Source organism: Mastigoproctus giganteus, chromosome 2 (genome assembly GCF_048544385.1).
Source record: "Mastigoproctus giganteus isolate SK-2022 chromosome 2, ASM4854438v1, whole genome shotgun sequence".
In the NCBI taxonomy this organism is placed as follows: domain Eukaryota; kingdom Metazoa; phylum Arthropoda; class Arachnida; order Uropygi; family Thelyphonidae; genus Mastigoproctus; species Mastigoproctus giganteus.
This window is the reverse complement of record NC_143576.1, coordinates 2416624-2440141: the sequence shown is the minus strand read 5'-3', so window position 1 is coordinate 2440141 and position 23518 is coordinate 2416624. Positions and strand designations below refer to the sequence as shown.

The 23518-nt window shown below is 37.8% G+C and overlaps 1 protein-coding gene across 1 annotated transcript in view; it reads left to right on the top strand.

The window, feature by feature from the left end:
• Positions 1-23518, top strand: part of Dhc98D (Dynein heavy chain at 89D) — a 971787-nt gene that overhangs the window by 340964 nt on the left and 607305 nt on the right. The window contains exons 25-26 of the mRNA XM_090387912.1: positions 16136-16369; positions 22077-22284. Of these exons, the coding sequence (XP_090244038.1) occupies positions 16136-16369; positions 22077-22284 (442 nt within the window). The remainder of the gene's footprint in view (positions 1-16135; positions 16370-22076; positions 22285-23518) is intronic.

The window sequence follows — 23518 nt, the reverse complement described above, 5'->3', positions numbered from 1 at the left end:
CATTAGTAGAGGCATTTGATGCAAGAAAGCAAGCTTATGCAGCATCAGCCAAAAAAAAAAATAATAAATAAAAAAAATAAAAATAAATAAATAAATAAAAAATAACCACTTCCACTTCACCCCTCTGTTCGTTCGAAATACCTGTCCAGCTGAGCCTTAAACTTATTTAGGCTATCAACTTCCACAACAAGGGATGGAAGTCTATTAAAGCAACCAACCACCCGCTGGCTAAAAGCAAATTTCCTCACGTCTATCCTACATCTGTCTTTCCTCAATTTGAATTTATGCCTTCTCAGGTGATTATTCTGAGCAAGAGGAAGAATCCCATCAGCATTGAGCATGCTCAAACCATTCAAGGCTTTATACATCTCTATCAGATCACCTCGCCGGTGCCTAGTCTCCAGACACTGTAATTTGCAAAACGTAAGCCTTTCTTCGTGAGAGCACCCCTTTGTTCCATTCACTAATCTTGTTGCCCTTCTCTGTACTCCTTCCAGCATCTCTACATCCTTCTTGAAATGAGGCCTCCAGACCTGTATACAGTACTCTAGGTGCGGTCTGACCATTGCCTTATACAAGTGAATAATCACCTCCTTATCCCTGCTAGAAAAATTCCTATATATCATCGACAATACACCATGAGCTACTCTTGCAGCCCGTCTGCACTGCTCAGAAAACTTCATATCTGCCTGCACAACCACCCCCAGGTCCCTTTCATTCTCTACTACTGTCAGTGTAGTACCACAGAGTTGATACGTTGCTCTGGGGTTGCTGTTTCCCATATATAGTACTTTACATTTGTCAATGTTAAACTTCATTTGCCACCTCTCAGCCCATCTGCTCAACCTTTCCAGATCCTGTTGCAGTAGCAGAGTGTCCTTGACAACCCTGCCAACCTTCGTATCGTCTGCAAACTTGGACATTAAACTTGATATACCATCATCAGTATCATTTATAAATACAGAAAACAATAATGGACCCAATACTGAATCCTGAGGGACTCCACTAATAATATTAGTCCACGATGAGCAGTGTCCATTGATTACCACTCTCTGTCTTCTCCCCCTCAACCACCCCTTTATCCATAGCAGCAATTTGCCTCCAATGCCACACTGCTCCAATTTGTTCAGCAGTCTTCCATGTGCAACAGTATCAAAAGCCTTTCTAAGATCCAAGTATATAATATCAAAGTTATTCCCTGCATCCAGTTCTTTTGTGACTGCATCATAGTATCCAATCAAATTGGTCAGGCAAGATTTCCCCTTAACAAAACCATGCTGTGTCTGAGCTATAACTGAAGTCTTGTCTAGATGATCCTGCAGTGCTTTTTAACCAGTGCCTCCATTAATTTTCCAGGAACACAAGTTAAACTAACAGGTCTATAATTACTTGTGTCAGCCTTTGATCCTCCTTTGTGAATTGGGGTCACATTTGCACATCTCCAGTCTATGGGTACGTCCCCTGAGTCCAAGGAAGCTCTCATAATTATGGCTAAGGGTTTGCTTACTTCCTTTGCTGCTTCCTTTAATATAACTGGATAGATCCCATCCACCCCAGGTGCCTTTCTTGTATTTATCTTCAACAATTTCTCCTCCACTTTACTCTCAGTTATTACAAGATTCTCTAGCTTACTGCCAGACTTGAATACACCTCTGGCATTCCCCTCGCTGAATAACTCCTCATGTGTGAATGTCAATGCAAAATATTCATTCGGTTTGTTAGCTACCTGAGCAGGATCATCAACAGTTGACCCATCAATATCAAGTGGACCAATCTGATTCATTCCCTCCTTCTAGAGTTTACATAAGTAAAGAACTCTTTGCTGTTTTTCTTTGCATCCCTTGCCAAAGATTTCTCGTAATCTGCCTTCACCTGCCTAACCTCCTTTGTAACTTGGTTACAGATCAACTTGTATCTATCATAGGTTTCTGTGTCACGTGTTAATTTGTATGTATCCCATGCATTTTTCTTCTCTGCCATATGTCTCATTAGTTCATCTGACATCCACTTAGGCCTAAACCTTGAACAATATTTCTTAGTTGGTATGTAAAGCCTAGTAGCTTCCAAGATAAGTTCTTTGAATGCTTCCCATTTTGAATTTGCTGTTGGTAACATCATCAGTTGGTCCCACTGTATAGAATTTAAATACTGTCTCAGTCCATCGTAGTCGCCTTTACGAAAGCAGTAACCCTTCCCTTTACCCCTAATGGTAGTTACCTCTTTGAGTAAATCCCACTTAGCACACTGTGATCACTGCCACCTAGTGGTTCATTTACCTGCAGATTCTTAATGCATGAAGAATCACTACTGATAATCAAATCAAGAGTATTCCTCCCTCTAGTTGCCTCCTGAACATGCTGATGTAGAAAACAATCATCCAATAAATCCACAAAAGCCTTGGTAGTGTGTGAGTGACCAACCCACAAATTCCAGTCAATATCTGGAAAATTAAAATCCCCCATTATAAGACTCTCTGATTTACTGGCCCACTCTATTTCCCTGTAGAGTTTCTTATTATACTCATCAGAGTCATTAGGCCTATAGCACACTCCTACTCTCAATTTTGATCTCCCAATGCTTATGTCACACCAAACTGACTCGACACTGCACTGTCCAGCAATGTCGACTGGCTTCACTTCCTTGGATTTTATGTATTTCTTAACTAATAGCATAACCCCTCCTCCCTTCCTATCCTGTCTATCCTTTCTGTAGACATTGTACTCCCCAAATTCCAGTTCTGCATTCCTTATATCTTTGTGACACTACGTCTCTGAAATCCCCACAATATCTGCCTTTGATGTTTTGAGCAATACCTCAAATCATCAAATTTATTTACTAAACTCCTAGCATTGGTGTACATGCAAGTATACATGTACCTCTTTCTGTTCTTAGCTACCCTAACACAACCCATGTGTTTACTTGTACCACAACGACTCCCAGCAGTCTCTGAAATATCCTGCATCTTGTTTTTCAGGCTTGTGCTCATTCCAATAGAAGCAGTGCAAGAATCACTTTCACCTCTGCCAGTGGCTACTGTTAATCGATTAGTCCTTGTATTCCCCCAATCTAGCAGTTTTCCGACCCACCTAACACTGCCTCGATAGCATCAGCAAACATTCTTGCACCCTTTCTATTTAAGTGTATCCCATCCCTGTAGAAGCAGTCTCTCCTGTTAACAAGTACAGACCAGGCTTAAAAAAATCCACCCCTTGAGCCTTGCACAATCCTTCCAGGGCCGAATTGATCGACAGGGCTCTCATCATATACTCCCTCGTATCGTGTCTGGGCAGAATTGCAGACACTTTCAAATTCAACCCTAATTCACGGCTTTTTTTCTACAGTGACCTATACTTGTTAAGTAATTCCTCTGGTCTCCTACTCTTAATATCATTAGTGCCAATGTGTACAACTATATCACCTTTTGTGCCCTTAAAAGATGATATCCGCTCTACAACGTCATCAACCTTTGCCCCTGGCAGACCTACCCTGGTCCTGTTCCACCTATCCTTTTTACAAAGCATGTTTCCCATTTCCCTGACAATAGAGTCACCAACAACTACTAGTTCCTTTGGGACCAGCGCATTCTGCCTTGGGAGCTGCCTCTGTGTTGCGGGATGACCAAGTGCAAGCTCTGGCATTGGTGTGGGCAGCTGAGAGCTTGATGGGCCCTCACTTTTAATCCTTCGAGGGCATCCACCCTGTCCTTCAAGCTCTCATATAGGCCCATAACAATGCTGAGTTGTCGCCTGATTTCCTTACACTCCTTGCATCGCGCACACACAAAGACATCCCCCATGGCAGTATCATGTCCCGTACCTGACTGCTCCACAAACATCAAGCAATTATACACCTATATCAGATCACCTCTCAGGTACCTAGTCTCCAGACACTGTAATTTGCAAAACCTAAGCTTTTCTTCATAAGGGCAATCCATTGTTCTATTCACTTATCTTGTTGCCCTTCTCTGTACTTATGTCAGCAGGTCAACATCCTTCCTAAAATGAGGCCTCCATACTTGTATACATACTCAAGGTGTGGCCTGACCATTGCTTTTTACAAGGGGATAATTATGTCCTTATCCCTGTTAGAAAAATTCCTGTATATCATTTACAAGACACCATGAGCTACTGTTGCAGACCATCTGCATTGCTCAGAAAACTTCATATCTGACTGCACAATTATCCCTAGGTCCTTTTCATTCTCTACCTCCATGAGTGTAGTACTACACAGTTGATATGGTACTCTTGGGATACTGCTACCCATTTGCAGTACTTTGCATTTGTTAATGTTAAACTTCAGTTGCCACCTCTCAACCCATATGCTCAACTTTTCTAGACCCTGTTACAATAATGTACTGTCATTAGTGTCATTATCAACCCTGCCAACCTTTGTATCGTCTGCAAACTTAGACATTAAGCTTGATATACCTTCATTAATATCATTAATAAATACAGAAAACAACAATGGACCCAACACTTAACCTGGGGGACTCCACTAATAACATTAGTCTACGAAGAGCAGTGTCCATTGATTACCACTCTCTGTCTTTTCCCACTCAGCCATCCCTTTATCCTTAGCAGCAATTTGCCCCAATGCCACACTAATCCAAATTGTACAGCAGCCTTCCATGTGCAACAGTATCAAAAGCCTTCCTAATATCCAAGTAGATGATATCAAATTGCAATCTATTCTTTGCATCCAGTTCCTTTGTGACCACATCTTAGTATCCAATCAAATTGGTCAGATAAGACTTCCCCTTAACAAACCCATGCTGTGTCTGAACTATAACTGAAGTCTTGTCTAGATGATCCTGCAGTGCTTCTTTGACCAGTGCCTTCATTAATTTCACTGGAACAGAATTTAATCTAACAGGTCTGTAATTACTTGTCACCCTTTGATCCTCCATTGAATTGGGGTCACATTTACACATCTCCAGTCCATGGATACTTCCCCTGAGTTCAAGAAAGCTCTCATAATTATGGCTAAGGGTTTTCTTACTTTCTTTTCTGCCTTCTTTAATATAACTGTATAGATCCGATCCACCCCAGGTGCCTTTCTTGTGTTTATCTTCAATAGTTTCTGCTTCACTTTGCTGTCAATTATTACAAAATTATTTAGCTCACTGCCAGAGTTTAATACCTTTCTGGCATTCCCCTACTTGAATAACTCCTCATATTATTCAGGATTAGATTATTGTATCCCCCATTAAGACTGTTTAGAAAATTAATCCATTTAAAATGCAAAGTGCTGCAGAAAAAGAAACTAATGTTATATATTTAGCTGTGAAATAAGCATAAAGTACATGCAACAGTGTGTATCTATCAGAGTTTCACATTTAGATATATAACTTAACTTTTTTAAATGATTTTTTTTTTGCTTTTTTTTACATTGAAATAGCCATTGTTCGAAGTCAGTACAATTGTGCGATCTTTGTCATCTCAAAAAAAAATGTCCATTTCAATGGCTGCAGTGAACCCAAAAAATTAAATTGAACATACCATATATTAGGCCAGCCAGTGGTAGGCAGTATCAGCTATATGTGTTATATGTGCATGGTCTGTAATGATTGTAATAAAATATTCCATGGTGGTATACAATTAATAGTTCAAGACAACAGTTATATTCAGCAAGTTATCTTGAAAACATATGTGCAATTGGATTCACAGAAACAAAGTATTAGGCTTTTTTATTTATTTATTTCCAATTTTTCATGAATCCACTAAACGTGAAATTTATAAGAACCTATCAGTAGCATTCAGTGCTTGAAAGCTGAAAAGACAGAAGGTACTTTTTGACATTAGACTTGAATTTTTGTAGATTATAATTTTCATGAAATAGATATAAACAACAATACAGATGTTGGAACAATATTCCCTGATAGAGTTTATTTGAGATATACAGAATAAATTTAGAAGAAAAGTAATGCCGAGAGTGAGAAAAAATACTCAGGTTTTTTTATGCGCAAACGAATATTCAACAATCTGTAAGTTGGGAACTTCTTTCGAAGAAAGACTTCATCAAACACAACCAAAAGTCTTAGAAAATGTGAAGATGAACTGTTTGAGTTTCACTAATCATTTCTATCATAGACAAAGATGAGTAACATAAGCCAGTATATCACTAGTGGATTTACTCTAACAGGATCCATATTGGTGATCATCAATCAGATTGACGGTTTTGAGAACCTTTTTTCGGAACTAACTTGATATGAGCATATTCCAAGCAGAAAGAAATAAAAGCACCAATGGAATAAGAAAGTGGAAAATGGCTATATTGGACAAAATAGAACAAGAACAGGGTATAAAGGCAACTCAGAACAGGAACAAGAACAAAATATAAAGACAACACAGAACAGGTGCAAGTTCAAGAAGCAAAGGTTTCGAGAACAAGTGGAGAAATTTCATCAGGACCTAGAGCTTTTTGGCATCAGAATTGTTCTTCTAACATAATTATCAGATGTGCATTATAGCCATTGTTGCTGATGCACCAATAAATCCAACAAAAACAACAACAACATAATCATCAGAAGACTATGGGAGCCATCAAGTGTTATGTATTTGGTATGGTGAAAAATGATTTTACCAAGACCACGAAAAACAACTGTCTTTCCTCAGTTTGCATCTGTGCCACCTCAGGTTTGTAATCTGAGCAAGAGGAAGAATCCCCTCAGCATTGAGCCTGCTCAATCCATTCAATGCCTTATACACCTCAATCAGATTACCTTGCAGGTGCCTAGTCTCCAGAAGCTGAAATTTGCAGAACTTAAGCTTTTCTTCATAAGAGTACCCCTTTGTTCCCTTCACTAGTCTTGTTGCCCTTCTCTGTACTCATTCTAGCAACTCTACATCTCATCCTTCCTAAAACGAAGCTTCCAGACCTGTACACAGGTGTGGCCTGACCATTGCCTTATAGAAGGGGATAATCACCTCCTTATCCCTGCTCGAAAAATTCCTGTATATCATTGAAAAGACCCCATGACCTACTCTGGCAGCCTGTCTGCACTCTCAGAAAACTTTATATCTGACTGCACAATTACCCACATATTTCTTTCATTCTTCACTACCTTGAGTGTAACACCACCCAGTTGGTAATTTCTCTGGGGTTACTGCTACCCATTATGCAGTACTTTGCATTTGTCAATGTTAAACTTAAGTTGCCACTTGGTCCATCTACCCAACTTTTCTAGATCCTGTTGTAGCAGCATACTGGCTTTCCAGGCTGCTGCTGCTGATGTCAATAGAAGCTGTGCAAGAATCATTTTCACCTCTGCCTGCAGCTACTGTTAATCTATTAGTCTGTGAATTCCCCAAGCTAGCAGTTTTCCAACACACCTAACATTGCCTCGATAGCATCAGGAAATGTTCTTGCACTCCTTTGATTTAAATGTATCCCATCCCAGTAGAAGCAATCTCTCCTGTTAACAAGCTCAGGCCATGCTTAGAAAAATTCTGCCCCATGAATTCTAACCCCACACTGAGAAAAAGTCTACCCAATGAATTCTAACCCCACACTGAGAAAAAGTGTACCCCATTAGGGAAAATTAGTCGCCCGAATCTGCCAGCTGCAGTTTCCCACCATAGCTAGACATAGGGAGAGACCTACAAATACCTGGTGATGGTGCTGGTTCAGCAGTTACAGCACAAAGAAATCAAGGCCTGTCTGACCAAAAAATACCATCAGAAACTCAGAAGCCTTCCCAGAACAAATCTGAACATCATCATCATATTTAACTTAAGGCATACCCCTGAGCAAAAGCTCATTGATGCCAATAATCTAAAACATATTTGAACACTCCCCTGCTGCCACCTGAGCCAGTCAGGCATAGCAGCATGGTAAAAACATCTGCCACGGGGAGGTGGGTTTCCACTCTCTTAGCCTTAACTTATGATGATTCGAAACTATCCGTCTAAAGTTCTCCAAGCGTAGAACTATATACAAATATTTACAATTATTATGTGTACGTTTTTACATTATAAAATCATACATTTGTAAATGTCTTATAAAAACCCTTTGTGCAAACCATAAAAATTCCACGTAAAACTCTTTATACTTAAAAAATCTCCAAGTGCTCCAAGGAAAGGTAACTAATTTTCTGAAACGCCTGCTGTCTTAAATCTTCATATTCCACTGCAAGAGAACATGAAAGCTGTCCTCTATTTCATCACATATACATCTTACTTCTTCCTCAAGACCTAATTCCATTAATCTCAATTTCAGGCAATGCCCAGTGACTAACTTAGTCTGCTTCACCCCCATTGTAGGCCATTTTCTTGCCTTAGATCTACTAGGTTAGATCCACTCTTCCGATCTTGCCATATATTAATTATCTCTTTTTCTCCTCCTTTATATCCAACTTGGTATATACTTTCAAATTTAAAGGACATGATCTTATCCCTAAGATCGTATGAGTGTGGTTCCTTCCTGTGGTATATTGCAAACTCTTAATGGCTATAATTAAATCCACAGGCTCTCTTCCAGAGATAACTTGTAGTGCATCATTTGTTACCATTCTACTTGCCCTTGTAAAGGTAAGGAGGGCAAATTAATTTCCTCCTCACATGGGAATTTTGCACTGCATATCCCCCATGCATGCATAAGTTACTATTGGGATAAACACACATTTATATAGGATGTCCAGCACCCTTCCTCTCAAGTCCCATTTTACTCTTACTATACCCCTAATCTTGGCATAAATTTTCTTAACTTTATTCCTTAAAAACTCTGTATGCATGACAAAACTCAGTCTCTCTTCAAGCACCACTCCTAGGTACCTCATTACCAAGACAGGGCCAATGCCTCATACCTTGATTACAGGGAGCCTATTTCCACTAAATTTTCCCTTTAGCATCAAGGCCTTAGTCCTGGTGAGGTACACCATCAACTTATGGATTCTCATCCATTCAGTTATTCTATCCAGTGTACTTTTGGCTCTTTGCTCCCATGCTGACCTTGAATCCGCATATATCAGTACAATCACATCAGCCACATAGGCCACCAAGTCACAAGCCATTCTTCCTGACTTAATTCATCTAACACGTAATTCCACATATAAGATCCCAGAATGGAACCCTGTGGAGCACCACGTATCACTTCTTTCCTTATTTTTGAGAACTTGGTTCTAACTGTGACCCAGCAATCTTGCAGATAACCTTGTATCAAACGATATAGGTTGTTGGGACTCTTAGCCTGTCTAAGTTGCCTCAGTATACTTTCCCACAATAGGCCATCAAATGCTCTCTGAATATCAAGAAACACCCCAATGACATACTTCTCGAGAGACAATCTTGCCTTTTCTATAACATCAAATATCGCATCTTCAGCTGACCTTCCCTTTTTAAATCCATACTGGTATTCTGATTCTAAGCCATTATTCTTGTATTTGTTATTTAGTTTACAGATCAAAAGCCTTTTGAGCACTTTGCCCAGAGCAGACAAAAGTGCCACTGGCCTATATGATCGAAGATCACTTGAATCCTTATCCACATTTTTCAATATTAATTTTATTTCTGCGTCTTTCCAAACTAGTGGGAAAAACACATTCTCTTACACGTTCATTATACATTTCCAATAACACTTAAGGTCTCTTCTTAACCATATATCTAACAACTTCACCACAGTCTTATCCTTTCCTGGTGCTTTCCTATTTTTACATTTTAAACAGCCTCCATGAGCTCCCGCACTGTGAAGCACTCCATATTTTCTTCATTAGAATAGGCTTCATTTAATCCCTGAATTTCAGTATCCCCCTCGATATTATCCTCCTGAAACAATGTACTTAATATTTGTTGCAATGTGTCCCTCCAGCCAAGTGCTGTTCTTCCATCTATTTGAATAGTACTTTGGACTTTATCAATTTTAAGCTTATCCATAATTGCCTTCTTGTTGGACATTATCCTGCCAACATTTATTTTTATTTATTCTTATTCTTTTAACATATTCCTTCTTAATTTCCATGTATTCTCTTTTATATACCTCCATTTCTATTAAGTCTTGAGTCTAAATCTCCGAAAACGACACCTGGCCTTTAGGACTCTCTTCTGAAGTTGTGCCAGTTCAACACTCCACAAAGGCACTTACCTTCCTACCCTTCCTCATAGCACCATCAGAAGAACATATAAACCATTGAGTTAATAACCTCACCCTCACGGGATCCAGGTTGCCATTCCACTTTCTCTGGATTATCATAGTCCATTCTGTGTCAATATCCAATCAAATTCACTCAAGCTCACCAATGAAACCAGATATCTCTCAGTATCTTCAATCTCAATACTCATTCTTGCCTTTATTACTTCATATAAAATGACTCAGTGGTCACTGGTGGACCAGTCATCCAGGGGTGGCTCTGTAATCTATTAAATATAGATTGACTATACACTGTCACATCTATAAACGACTCACCCAGTGTGGAGGCAAATGTGGGTAACTGCTCAGATCTATTCAAAATCTCTAATCTATTTGCCATAAAGCAATCTTCAAACAGTCCACCCACTCATCTGTTTCTGCTCCTCCCGACCATACAGATTTTGTATTCGCATTGAGTTCTATAATGAGTGATTATTTCTTAAATTGACACACTTTGTCAATATATTCTAAGTAGATATGTGGCTCATCACTAAATCGACAATACACATTAATCAGATATAGCCTTCCAAATGACCCCAACAATTCAACACATACTACATGTGAGAAAGTTAATGAGGCAACCTGTGTGACAGCAATCTCAGAATTTCTTATCACAATGGCAGCCTGGCATCTGTTGCTGTGCTGCGCCATATATTGCACAGCATATCCTCCATGCCCTGCATGCATAAGTTACTATTGCGATAAATACCCCATACCCAACTGGGTAACCTTTTATTTTTCCAGCTAACTCTATATCATAACAATGGCAGCTTCATTCGAATGAAACAAAGGTTTTACGTATATTTAGTGGTATCCAAATAAAAAATAAAAATAATGAGCATTACTAGGACTATAAAGCTAATTATGAAGTACAATATAATATGACAATTAAGTAAATAAAATGGCAATAGTTTTCAAAACGCTTATATTTTTTGGACCTTGAGATTCACTGCTTTCACTTATAACGGCACTCAACGCCCTCTCAATATTTTTGCTTTTGTAAATCAGATTGTCTTATAATGGGGGATTTTACCTTCCAAGATATTGACTGGAACTTGTGGATAGGTCACTTGTGCACAAGCAAGGCTTTTATGGATATATTGGATTGTAGTTTCTTACAGCAGCATGTTTGAGAAGCACCCAGAGGGAGTAATACTCTATATTTCATTATCTGCAGTGATTGTTCATGCATTAAGAATCTGCAGATTAAGGAACCACTAGGTGATCACAGTGTGCTGATATGGGATTCACTCAAAGAAATAACTGCCATCTGGGGTAAAGGGAAGTATTTTTGCTTTTGTAAAGGAGACTGCAGTGACCTCAGACAGTTTTTAAATTTTAAACAGTGGGACAAACTGATGATGTTACCAACATCAAATTCTAAATGGGTAGCACTCAAAGATTTAATCTTGGAAGCTACTAGACTTTCCATACCAACTAAGAAATGTTGTTCAAGGTTTAGGCCTAAATGGATATCAGATGAATAAATGAGACTTGTGGCAGAGAAGAAAAATGTACGGGATGCATATAAACTATCAGGTGACACAGAAGCCTGTTCTAGATATAAGCTGAACTGTAATCAAGTCACAAAGGAGGTTAGTCAGGCGAAGACAGATTATGAGAAATCCTTAGCAAAAGGTGTGAAGAAAAACAGAAAGAGTTCTTTATTTATGTAAACTCTAGAATGAGCTGGATGAATCAGATTGGTCCACCTAATATCTATGATTCAACTGTTGATAATGCTTCTCAGGTAGCTGCCAAACTTAGTATTCAGCATCTACATTCACACATGAGGAAGTATTCAGGGAGGGGTATGCCAGAAGTTTATCAAACCCTGGCAGGAAGCTAAATGATTTTCTAATAATAATTGTGAGCCAAGAGGAGGAATTATTATTAACATTATTAGCCATATGGTGCAAAGAAGCCTGAGGCTTAAGCTGCACCAGCCAAAAAAAATTCCTGAGTTACCCTGAGAGAGAGAGAGAGAGATCACCAAGAAAGAGAAGAATGGTGATATCTGTCTCAGGACTTCTGAGTGTGCCAAGCCCATACTCACTATATGTGAGCCCCTGGGGTAATTGTTGAAGTTAAACATAAAAGCATCACCTGGTTTGGATTGGATCTATACCGTTATATTTTAGGAGGAAGCAAAGGAAGTAAGAAAACCCTTAGTCACAATTATGAGGGTTTCCTTAGACTCAGGGGTGGTCCCCATGGACTGGAGATGGGTAAATGTGTCCTCAATTCACAAAAGGGGATTAAAGTGTGTGTAACATGTAATTACAGACCTGTTAGTTTAACTGCCGTTGTAGGGAAATTAATGGAGGCACTGGTGTTGTTGTTGTTATTTGGTTTTTAGGAGCATTAGCAACTAAGGCCATATTGCTCTGGTGATATGCGGTGGTCTTTTCTTGACCTTTCCGCATCCTCCGTATTTGGTGGTCACGGGCTCGAACCCCGGTCTAATCAAGAAGCGTGTGCTACACACTGCTGCTCTTGCCCACCTGGCTACGGAGGTGCCAAGGCACTGGTGAAAGAAGAAATGGTTGGTTATATAGACAAGGCTGCAATTGTAGCTCAGACACAGCATGTGTTTGTTAAGTGAAAGTCTTGTCTGACAAATTTTTTTGGATACTAGGATGTGATCACAAAGGAACTGAATGCAAAATATAATTTTTGTATCATATATTTAGATTTTACTTTTGATGCTGCTGTGCATGGAAGGCTACTGTGCAAATTGGAGCAGTACGGCATTACGGGCAAGTTGCTGCTATTAATAAAGGGACTGTTGAATGGGAGAAGTCAGAGAGAGGTAATCAATGGATACTTCTCTTCGTGGACTAATGTTATTACAGCAGTCAGCCTGGGTTTGGAGTTTGGCCCATTTTTGTTTTCTGTATTTATAAATGATATTGATGAAGGTATATCAGGCTTAATGTCCAAGTTTGCAGATGACACGAAGGTTAGTAGTGTTGTTAATGACACTAATGACAGTATGCTACTGCAACAGGATCTAGAAAAATTGAGCAGATCAGTTGAGAGATGGCAACTGAAGTTTAACATTGACAAATGTAAATTACTCTACTTGGGTAGAATTAACCCCAGAGTAACATATTAATGGTGTGGTACTACACTCAGGGTAGTGGAGAATGAAAAAGACCTAGGGGTAATTGTGCAGTCAAACATGAAGTTTTCTGAGCAGTGCGGACAGTCTGCAAGAGTAGCTCATGGTGTCTTGTCAATGATATACAGGAATTTTTCCAACAGAGATAAGGAGTTAATTATCCCCTTGTATAAGGCAATGGTCAGGCCACACCTTGAGTACTTCCCTCCTGGCTACGGGCGTCTCCGTAGCCAGGTGGGAAGGAGCAGCAGTGCATAGCACACGCTTCTTGATTAGACTGGGGTTCGAGTCTGTCACCACCAAATATGGAAGATGTGGAAAGGTCAGGGAATGACCACCGCATATCCCGGAGCAATATGGCCTTAGTTGCTAATGCTCCTAAAAACCAAATAACAACAACAACACAAATCGGAGGTCTCGTTTTAAGATAAATATAGAGCTGCTGGAATGAGTAAAAAGAAGCAGAGACGGGCAGCAAGATTGGTGGATGGAACAAAGGGCTGCTCTTATGAAGAAAGGCTTACATTCTGCAAATTGCAGTGTTTGGAGACTAGACACCTGTGAGGTGATCTGATTGAGATGCATAAGGCCTTGAATGGTTTGAGCGCCGACCGGGCTAGCCAATTGGGTAAAGTGCCTGCCTGGCAACCCAAAGGTCGCAGGTTCGAATCCCACCTCGGGCTTAGATCAGAGTAAAATGCAAAAACTTTGGGAGGTACTTTGGGAAAAGTACCTCCCATAAACTTTGGGAGGTACGGCCAATGTGCCAACAACTAACAAAAAAAAAAAAAAAAAATGATTTGAGCAAGCTCAGTGCTTTTGGAATTCTTCCTCTTGTCCAAATTGATTGCCTGAGTACACAAAAATTCAAATTGAAGAAAGACAGATGTAGACTAGATTTGCGGAAATTTTCCTTTATCTAGCAGGTGGTTGATTGCTGGAACAGACGTCTGCATATGCATCTCTCGTTGTGGAAGTTGACTACGTAAATAAATTCAAGGCAGAACTAGACAAACATTTGAATTGAAACATATGATAGGTGAAATGTGAATTTTTTTTTTTTTTTTGGCCGATGCTCTGTGAGCTTGCTTTCTTACATCTTATTAGCATTAGCATTAGATGAGGCCTACGGTGCAAGAAAGCAATCTTGTACAGCATCAGCCAAAAAAAAGAAACCTTCCCATTTCACCCATCTGGTCACTCCAAATGTTTGTCTAGTTCTGCCTTAAATTTATTTAAGCTATCAACTTCTACAACAACAGATGAAAGTCTGTTCCTGCAATCAACTACCCACTGGCTAAAGGCAAACTTCCGCACATCTATTCTACAACTGTCTTTCCTCAATTTGAATCTATGCCCAATCAGGTTCTTAATCTGATTGAGTGGAAGTATTCTGTCAGCATTGAGCCTGCTGAAACCATTCAAGGCCTTATACATCTCGATCAGATCACCTCACAGGTGCTTAGTCTCCAGATGCTGCACCTTGCAGAACTTAAGCCTTTCATAAGCTCATATGCATCTACTAATCCTAATGCTAATGTGTTTATTGACTAACCTGCATTTATAAAAATACAAATTTTATATGTTCAACAGGATGACAAAAGGGACAAAGAATGAAATAGCATTTTTGTTTTATTTATTGCCTATAATTGAAGCAATAAATAAAATTATATTATTTTCATTAATTTTACTGTTTACTGCTTTCCATTCATGTATTTTTTGCACAATTAAAATTGTGGAAGAAAACCCATATTTTGGATTTACAGTATATAAATTATAGTGTACAGTGTCCTGTTCCTGGACTGGATTTGGTTTTACACAAATGAAGATTTGTGAAAATGTATCAATTGCCATAAAATAAAATTTTTTCCTGTATCTCTGCTGATATTTGTTATTTCTGTTTCGAGTTAATATTGGACACTATTTCATTTAGTGGTGTAGTGATTGGTTAGCTGCAAGGATCATTTGCCACTGTCTCAAGGTATGCTGGTGAATTGTGAGAGTCCTAGATATGACTATTTATTTATTTATATTTAAAATAAAGAATTCAGTATTTTAAATTTTTCTTTATTGATGTGTAAAAGAGAAAAATAATATTAATTTTTATGCATACTGATAATAAATGTAAATTGTTTTATAAAAAAATTGATGGTATGGTTGGTGCCCACAAAGTGTTATATTTGTTGGTACAAAATTTATGTAATTGTTGTGGTGTGGTGGGAAATTGCATTGCCATCAGTTGCCATAAAACCTCTCCAAGCCTCTGATTTTAATAGATTTTTTTAGAATTTTTTAAAAATATTCCCTGTTTTAACTTATTATCTCTGGATAAATACTACAGAATAATACTACTGCAAATTAAGGAAACACTACAAATATAGGATCTCTGTATTTGTAGTGTTTTCATAATCCAGTTTTCCATCAGCTGTAGAATTAAAATATTAAGAGTTGTAATAAGTATCTTCATTAATGTGAAGATACTTATTACAACTTATGAAATTATACCATAATTTTAGAAATTAAAGAAATTAAATCTTTCAGATTTTAAATTTAATTTCATTCATTTTTTTGTTGAACTTGTTCACTTGTTCATTCTGTTCACACAAAATAAAATATCATGTTGACAAAAGAATAAATTGTTCATTTTTACCTACACGGAATTACAAATTATGAAAGAGATTGACATATTATGACAATAACATATGATTGAAAAGCATTTTCATCGGTGCTCTTCAAAATCTTTTCATAATGTGGAATGAAGGAATGGACTATTGCAGTCCCTACATTGAATGACTCTATCCTCTATTATGATTATTAAAAAAATTAATAGTTCTGAAGTTTTATAGAAAAGAAATTCAGTTTGTAACTTTTATTTTTACATTGTTTTAGGTTGGAGACCTTCAGTATGCATCTCCTGCTACTGTATCTCGTTGTGGAATGGTGTATGTGGATCCAAAAAATTTAGGTTATAGGCCATTCTGGGAACGTTGGTGTTTTGGTCAGCAGTCAGAATGGTTACAACAGGAATTGTCCTCTCTTTTTGAAAAATATGTTCCAAGTACAATTGATCTAATCCTTGAAACATCAGTTAAAACTATTGTGCCAACAAATAATATAAATATGGTAAGAATTAACATTCTAAGGTTGTTATATAATTTTTTTGCTCTCTTACTTAAATTAATAAAGTTCACTGTAATTTAGTGGTATTTTATCATATACAGTAAACCCCCGCTATTCGCGGTATCTGTATTCGCGGTTTCGCGTATTCGCGATCGCTGATTTAATATAAAATGAAACCTAAAAAAAAAATGTGAATTTTAAAGCGCCGTGAATATTATCCGCCATAAATAAACATGGGCATGGCTAAAATTATCTTTACCGGTCAAAACAGTGCTCAGTGGGTGGGGGGAAAGGGGTGACAAAATCGCGAGCGTGGATGTTTTTCGCTAATCCTTGTTCAGTATGTGTTATGCGCTTGTAATGGAAGTTTTCGTCGTTTGCTTTTAATTTATATGCTTATAAATTGAATAAATTTATCAATTTATAAATTGATATGCTTACAAAAGTGATAAATCTACCGTTTTGCAGTGTAAAACAGACTTTTTTCGAGAATGTTAACGGACGAAAGAGAATTTATTGTGGACAAGTTCTTTCTAACCCGTACAAAAATATGGCTACGAATAACAAGAGAAATGTGAAAATATCAAAGAAGGTGATGACATTAGCAAATAAAATTGAGTTATTAGACCAAATTTCTAATGGTGAAAGTGTCTCCTCAGTGGCAAAACATAAAATCAATGAGTCAACGGTACGATCAATCAAAAAATCGGAAGAAAAAAATCCGCCATAGTGTCCCTGAAAACGCGCTAATTGCTTCAAAAATTTGCTCTAACTCGTGATGTTAAATTAGAAAAAATGGAAAACGCTTTAAATCTGTGGATAGAAGAGACCGAACTCAAAATAAAATTCCGTTGAGTTCACTCATCATTCGCGAAAAGACAAAACTCCTTTATCAACACTTTAGCGAAATTGGTGATAGCACTGGCAGGATAAGTTTTTTTTGCTAGCAAAGGCACTGATTTGAAAGATTTGTTTGAAATTTCTAATAAATATTACAATTAATATTAAATTGTTTCTTATTTTCATTTCGATGCCATATGCTTGCATTTCACTATGGTACTGTCTATGTACATAGTCATATTATGAAGGTACATATAATACATACATATAATACAAAATTTTTGACTAGTTTTTCTTATATATTTCATACTTTGGAACGGAACCCCTTTTTTACTATGGGAGCCATAACTCAGTATTCGCGTTTTCGGTATTCGCGACATTTCTCAGGAACATTACTGTAATTCTGTTTTCAAAGTCTTTTACGATAAGAGTACGATTTTATGTCCCTTGAAAGCAAATTTTCTCACATCTGTCCTGCAAGCATACTTTTTTTAGATTAAATTTATATCCTGTGTGTGTGTGTGTGTGTGTGTGTGTGTGTGTGTGTGTGTGTGTGTGTGTGTGTGTGTGTGTGTGTGCGCGCGCACGTGCGCGCGTGTGTATTGTTTGAAAAATAATAAGGATGCCATTCAGTATTCAGTTTATTCAATCCATTTAATGACTTAAACACTTCAGTCAGTGCTTTGCACAGGTGCCTAGTTTCCAAACATTATTGTATACAGAACTGAAATCATTGTTGGTAAGAGTACAATTTTGTGCCTCTGAGTAATCTTGCTGCTCTTTCAATAGAGTTGGTTTCTTAAAAGGAAGATTCGAGGCCTGCATTGTATTAGTAATGGCCGCTTTGTGCAAGAAAGCCTATGGCTTATGCTGCACCAGCCAAAAAAAAAAAAAAAAAAAAAAAAAAACAACCCGAATAAAACAATGATAAAAAAAAATAAATAATATCGCTTCCCTCACCCGAAGGTACTATCCAGATGACCTTTGAATTGCCCCAAACTGTCAGCCTGTACCACCCATGTAGGCAACTTATTCCAGTAATTTATAACTCGCTGGCTAAAATAAAACTTCCTGCAGTCCAATCTAAACATTTCCCCCCGTAACTTGAATTTATGTACCCTAGTTCTAGCTTCATTTATAATCTTGAAAATTTTGTCCTCGTTCATTTTACTGATGCCTCTCAGAGCCTTAAACACCTCAATAAAATCTCCTCTAAGGTGTCTAGTTTCCAAACTCTGCAACTTACATATTTGAAGTCTTTCTTCATAAGGACGCCCTTTTGCTGATCTCACCAGGCGAGTTAACCGTCTTTGCACCCTTTCAAGAAGCTCTGATTTGTTTTTTTTTAGATGCAGTCTCCATACTTGAACACAAGTATTCCAAGTGTGGTCTAAGATGTAGCTCACCATTATCTTGTACAATGGGATAGTCACTTCATTATCCCACTTGGGTAAGTTCCTCTATATATCATTGACAAAATGCTATGAACTATCTTAACAGCCTGTCTATACTGCTCAGAAAACTTGTCAGACTTTACCCTAGAGTTATTTTGTTCTTCAGCATCTTGATGTTTGTTTGTTGTTTGTCATTTGGTTTTTAGGAGCATTAGCAACTAAGGCCATATTGCTCCTGGAATATGCGGTGGTCATTCCCTGACCTTTCTGCATCCTCCGTATTTGGTGGTCATGGGCTCGAACCCTGGTCTAATCAAGAAGCGTGTGCTATGCACTGCTGCTCCAGCCCACAGTACTACAGTACTTTGAAGTTAGCATTAGCATTATAGAGGCATATGATACCAGAAAGCAAGTTTATGTATCCTTGAAAGCAAATTTCCAAATTTTGAAAGCATCAGCCAAAAAAAAAAAAAAAAAACTTTCCATTTCACATATCCATTCACTTTATAAGTTTATTCAGTTCTTCCTTTAATTTAAGCTATTAATTTCCAGAAAGACAGAAAAGTTTGTTCCGCAATCAATGACCCACTGGCTAAAGGAAAATTTCTGCACATCTATTCAACAACTGTCTTTTCTCAATTTGAATTTATGCCCCCTCAGGTTCATAAATTGAGCAAGGAGAAGAATCTCATCAGCATTGAGCCTTGCTCAACCCATTCAAGGCCTTATACACCTCAGTCAGATCACCTCACAGTTTCCAGATGCTGCAATTTGCAGAACTTTGTAAGCCTTTCTTGGTAAGAGGACCCCTTCGTTCCCCTCACCATTCTTGTTGCCCTTCTCTGTACTGATTCTAGCAACCATGTATACAGTACTCCTTATCCCTGCTAGCAAAATTGCTATTTCATTAACAAGACCCCCCATGACCTCTTCGGACAATCTGTCTGCACTGCTCAGAAAACTTCATATCTGACTGCAATTACCTCCAAGTTTCTTCATTCTCTACCACAGTTGGTACGTTTTTTCTGAGGTTATTCTACCCAAACTTTATTACTTTTCATTTGTCAGTGTTAAGCATCAACTGCCATTTTTCAGCTTATCTGCCCAACTTTTCTAATCCAGGGGCTTACGTCTGGTGAGTATGGGCTTGGCACACCCAGGGTCCTGAGCTGGATATCATCATTCTTCTCTTTCTTAGTGATTCCCTTCTACTTCTGACACACACACACACACACACACACACACACACACACACACACACACACACACACACACACACACACACACTCTCTCTCTCTCTCTCTCTCTCTCTCTCTCTCTCTCTCTCTCTCTTGGGGTAATTCAGAAATTTTTTTTAAGCTGGTGCAGCATAAGCCACAGGCTTCCTTGCACAATATGGATAATAATAATAATAATAATAATAATAATAATAATAATAATAATAATTAGCATACTGTCATTATATATATATATATAATGATATATATATATATATATGGGCCAACCCCGAACCCTGGAGGACTCCACTAATAACATTAATAAAGGAAGAGCAGTGTCCATTGATTACCACTATCTGTCTTCTCCCACTCAACCATATATTTATCCATTGTAGCAATTTCCCCTTAATGCTATACTGCTCCAATTGGTACAGCAGTCTTCCCTGTGCAAAAGTACCAAAAGCTTTCCTGAAATCGAAGTATATGATATCAAAATTTTTTTTGCATCCAGTTCCTTTGTGACCACATCATAGTATTCAATCAAATTGGCCAGATAAGACTTTCCTATCACAAATCCTACTGTCTGAATTATTACTGCAGTCTTGTCAGAGATGATTCAGCAATGTTTCTTTAACCAGTGATTCCATTATTTTCCTCCGAACAAAAGTTAATCTAGCATGTCTGTAATTACTCGTTTCACCCATTGATTCCCTTTGTGAGTTGATGATACATTTGCACATCTTCAGTCCACGGTGGACCTCCCCTACATCCAAGGATGCTCTCTTAATTATGGCTAATGGTTTTCTTACTTCCTTTGCCACCTCGTTTAATATAACTAGATAGATCCCATCCACTTTGCTCTCAGTTATTACAAAATTATTAAGCTCCCTGTTAGAGTTTGATAAACTTTTGGCATTCTCCTCCCTAAATTACTCTTCGTATGTGTGAATGTAGATGCATAATACTCATTCAGTTTGTCAGCTACCTGAGCAGGATCATCAGCAGTCAAACCATCGATGTCAGTGGGACCAAGCTGATTCATCCCCTTCCTTCTTATAGTTTATATAAGTAAAGAGGTCTTTGCTGTTTTTCTTTGCATCCTTTACAAAAAATTTCTCATAATCTGTGTGACACCACATCTCTGATATCCCAACGATATCTGCCTTTGATGTCTTGACTAGCACTTTAAGCTCATCAAATTTATTAACTATACTCCTAGCATTGGTGTACATGCACGTATACATGCACCTGTTCCCACTCTTAGTTACCCTAATACAGCCCATGTATTTACTTGTTCTACTATGACTCCCAGCAGTCCTGGAAATCTGCATTACCTTGCTTTCCAGGCTGCTGCTCATTCTGATAGAAGCAGTGCAAGAATCACTTTTGCCTCTGCCTGCGGCCACTGTTAACCTTTTAATCTGTGTATCCCCCCAAGCTAGCAGTTTTCTGACCCACCTAACACTGCCTTGATAGCATCAGCAAATATTCTTTTACCCCATCCCTGTAGAAGCAGTCTCTCTTGTCAGCAAGCACAGACCAGGCTGAAAAAAATTCTACCCCTTGAGCCTTGCACAATGTCTCCAGGGGCCGAATTGATCGACAAGGCTCTCATCATATACTCCCTCCTATCGTGTCTCAGCAGAATTGCAGACACTTTCACATTCAACCCGAATGTGAAAGTGTCTGCAATTCTGCACAACTTTTTTTTCAACATTGACCTGTACTTGTTGAGTAAATCTGTAGATCTCTTACTCTTAATGTCATTGGTTCCAACATGTACAACAACATCACCTTTTGTGCCCTTAAAAGATGATATCTGCTCTACAACATCATCAACTTTTGCTCTGGACAGACATACCCTGGTCCTTTTCCATCTGTCCTTCTTGCATAGTATATTCCCCATCTCCTTGACAATAGAGTCACCAACAATAACTACTTCCTTTGGGATCGGTAATCATAAAACCTCCTCAGCTAGTCTACTTGGCTATGATCATTGTTCTTTGACACCAGTTGAAAAAAAGCTAGTAAGGCATTTTGCATACGATGGACCAGTTAGTGAAGAGTTACAGAGTTAATGTGTGCAGTTAAGCAAAAGCTAATTCTGTCACGTTGTTTTTCCTGATGATTCTAGTATATACTTATAAAAATATTTAAAGTTTTTGTGAGTATTATTTGTATTTATTAAAATACTATTTTTAGTTACTTTTTGGGAACACAATTTATTAAATTCTGGATCTGAAAATCATTTCTTTTTAGGTTTCCCAACTTTCTCTGATGCTTCATGCTTTACTAAATGATGAAATTCAAGATAAGCTAGTTTTGGAGAGTTATTTTTTGACATCTTTATACTGGTCTTTGGGTGCTTTCTTAGAAGAAGAAGGTAGAATGAAATTTGACCAGTTTGTAAAGACGCTTTCAGCTCTTCCAAAAGTTTCAGATGGAAAAGATAAATTAGCATCTCCTGGTAAGTATGTGTGTTACTACAGTAGCATAACTTAGATTTTTGCTGCTTATGGCCAAATAGCAGAAATGGATCTTTGATTTTTACTAATTTTCATTAAAATAGTGTATTAATTGAATATGTCAAATATACTTATTGAATCATAATTTAAAATAACGTAATTATAATTCTTTTATGATGTGAGTTGATACTATTTCATTTAAATGATTAATTATAATATTAATTAAATCCTAAAATAAAATATTTATTATTAAATTACTATACAAAAATCACATGCCTTTATAATAATTGATTTAGCTAATAACAGTTGTAATGATGTTTTTATTTATGAATCAGAGAAGTAATATCAGATGTTACTAGACTTTTTATACCAACTAAGAGATACTTTTAAAGATTTAAACTTAATGGATAACAGAGGAACTGATGAGACTATCAGCAGCAAAGTAAAATGCCTAGGATGTAGGTGAATTATCTTCTAGAAACCTACAGTAGGTATAAGCTAGTCTGCAGTAAAATCATAAAATGGCATAGACAAGCCAAGGCAAATTTACAAGAAGCCCCTGCAAAGAAAGAAAAAAAAAAAAAAAAACAGCAAAGACTTCTTTATTTGTGTAAACACTAGAAGGAAAGGGACGAATCATATTGGTCAGGTAGATATGAATGGTTGAACTATTGATAATTCTGCTTAGTTTGCTGACAAACTGAATAAGTATTTTTACATCTACATTCACGGAGGAGGAATTTTTAGGGAGCTTGACAGAAGTTATGAAATTATAGGAAGCTATAATTTGAAATAGGCCTCATTTCAGGAAAGTTGAAGACTTGCTAAAATAAGTACAGAGAAGGGCAGCAAGATTGGTGCGGGGACACAAAGGGATGCTCTTACCAAGAAAGGCTTAAGCTCTGCAAATTGCAGTGTCTGGAGAGTAGGCACCTACGAGGTGATCTGATTGAGGTGTATAAGGCCTTGAATGGTTTGAGCAGGCTCAATGCTGATGGGATTCTTCCTCTTGCTCAGATTAAGAACCTGAGGGGGCATAAACTGAAATTGAGGTAAGATAGTTGTATAATAGATGTGTGGAAATTTGCCTTTAGCCAGCAGATAGTTTATTGCTGGAACAAACTTCCACCTGTTGTGGAAGTTGATAGCTTAAATAAATTCAAGGAAGAACTGGAAAAAGTTTTTGGAGCGAATGGATGGGTAAAATGGAAAAGTTTTTTTTTTTTTATATGGCTA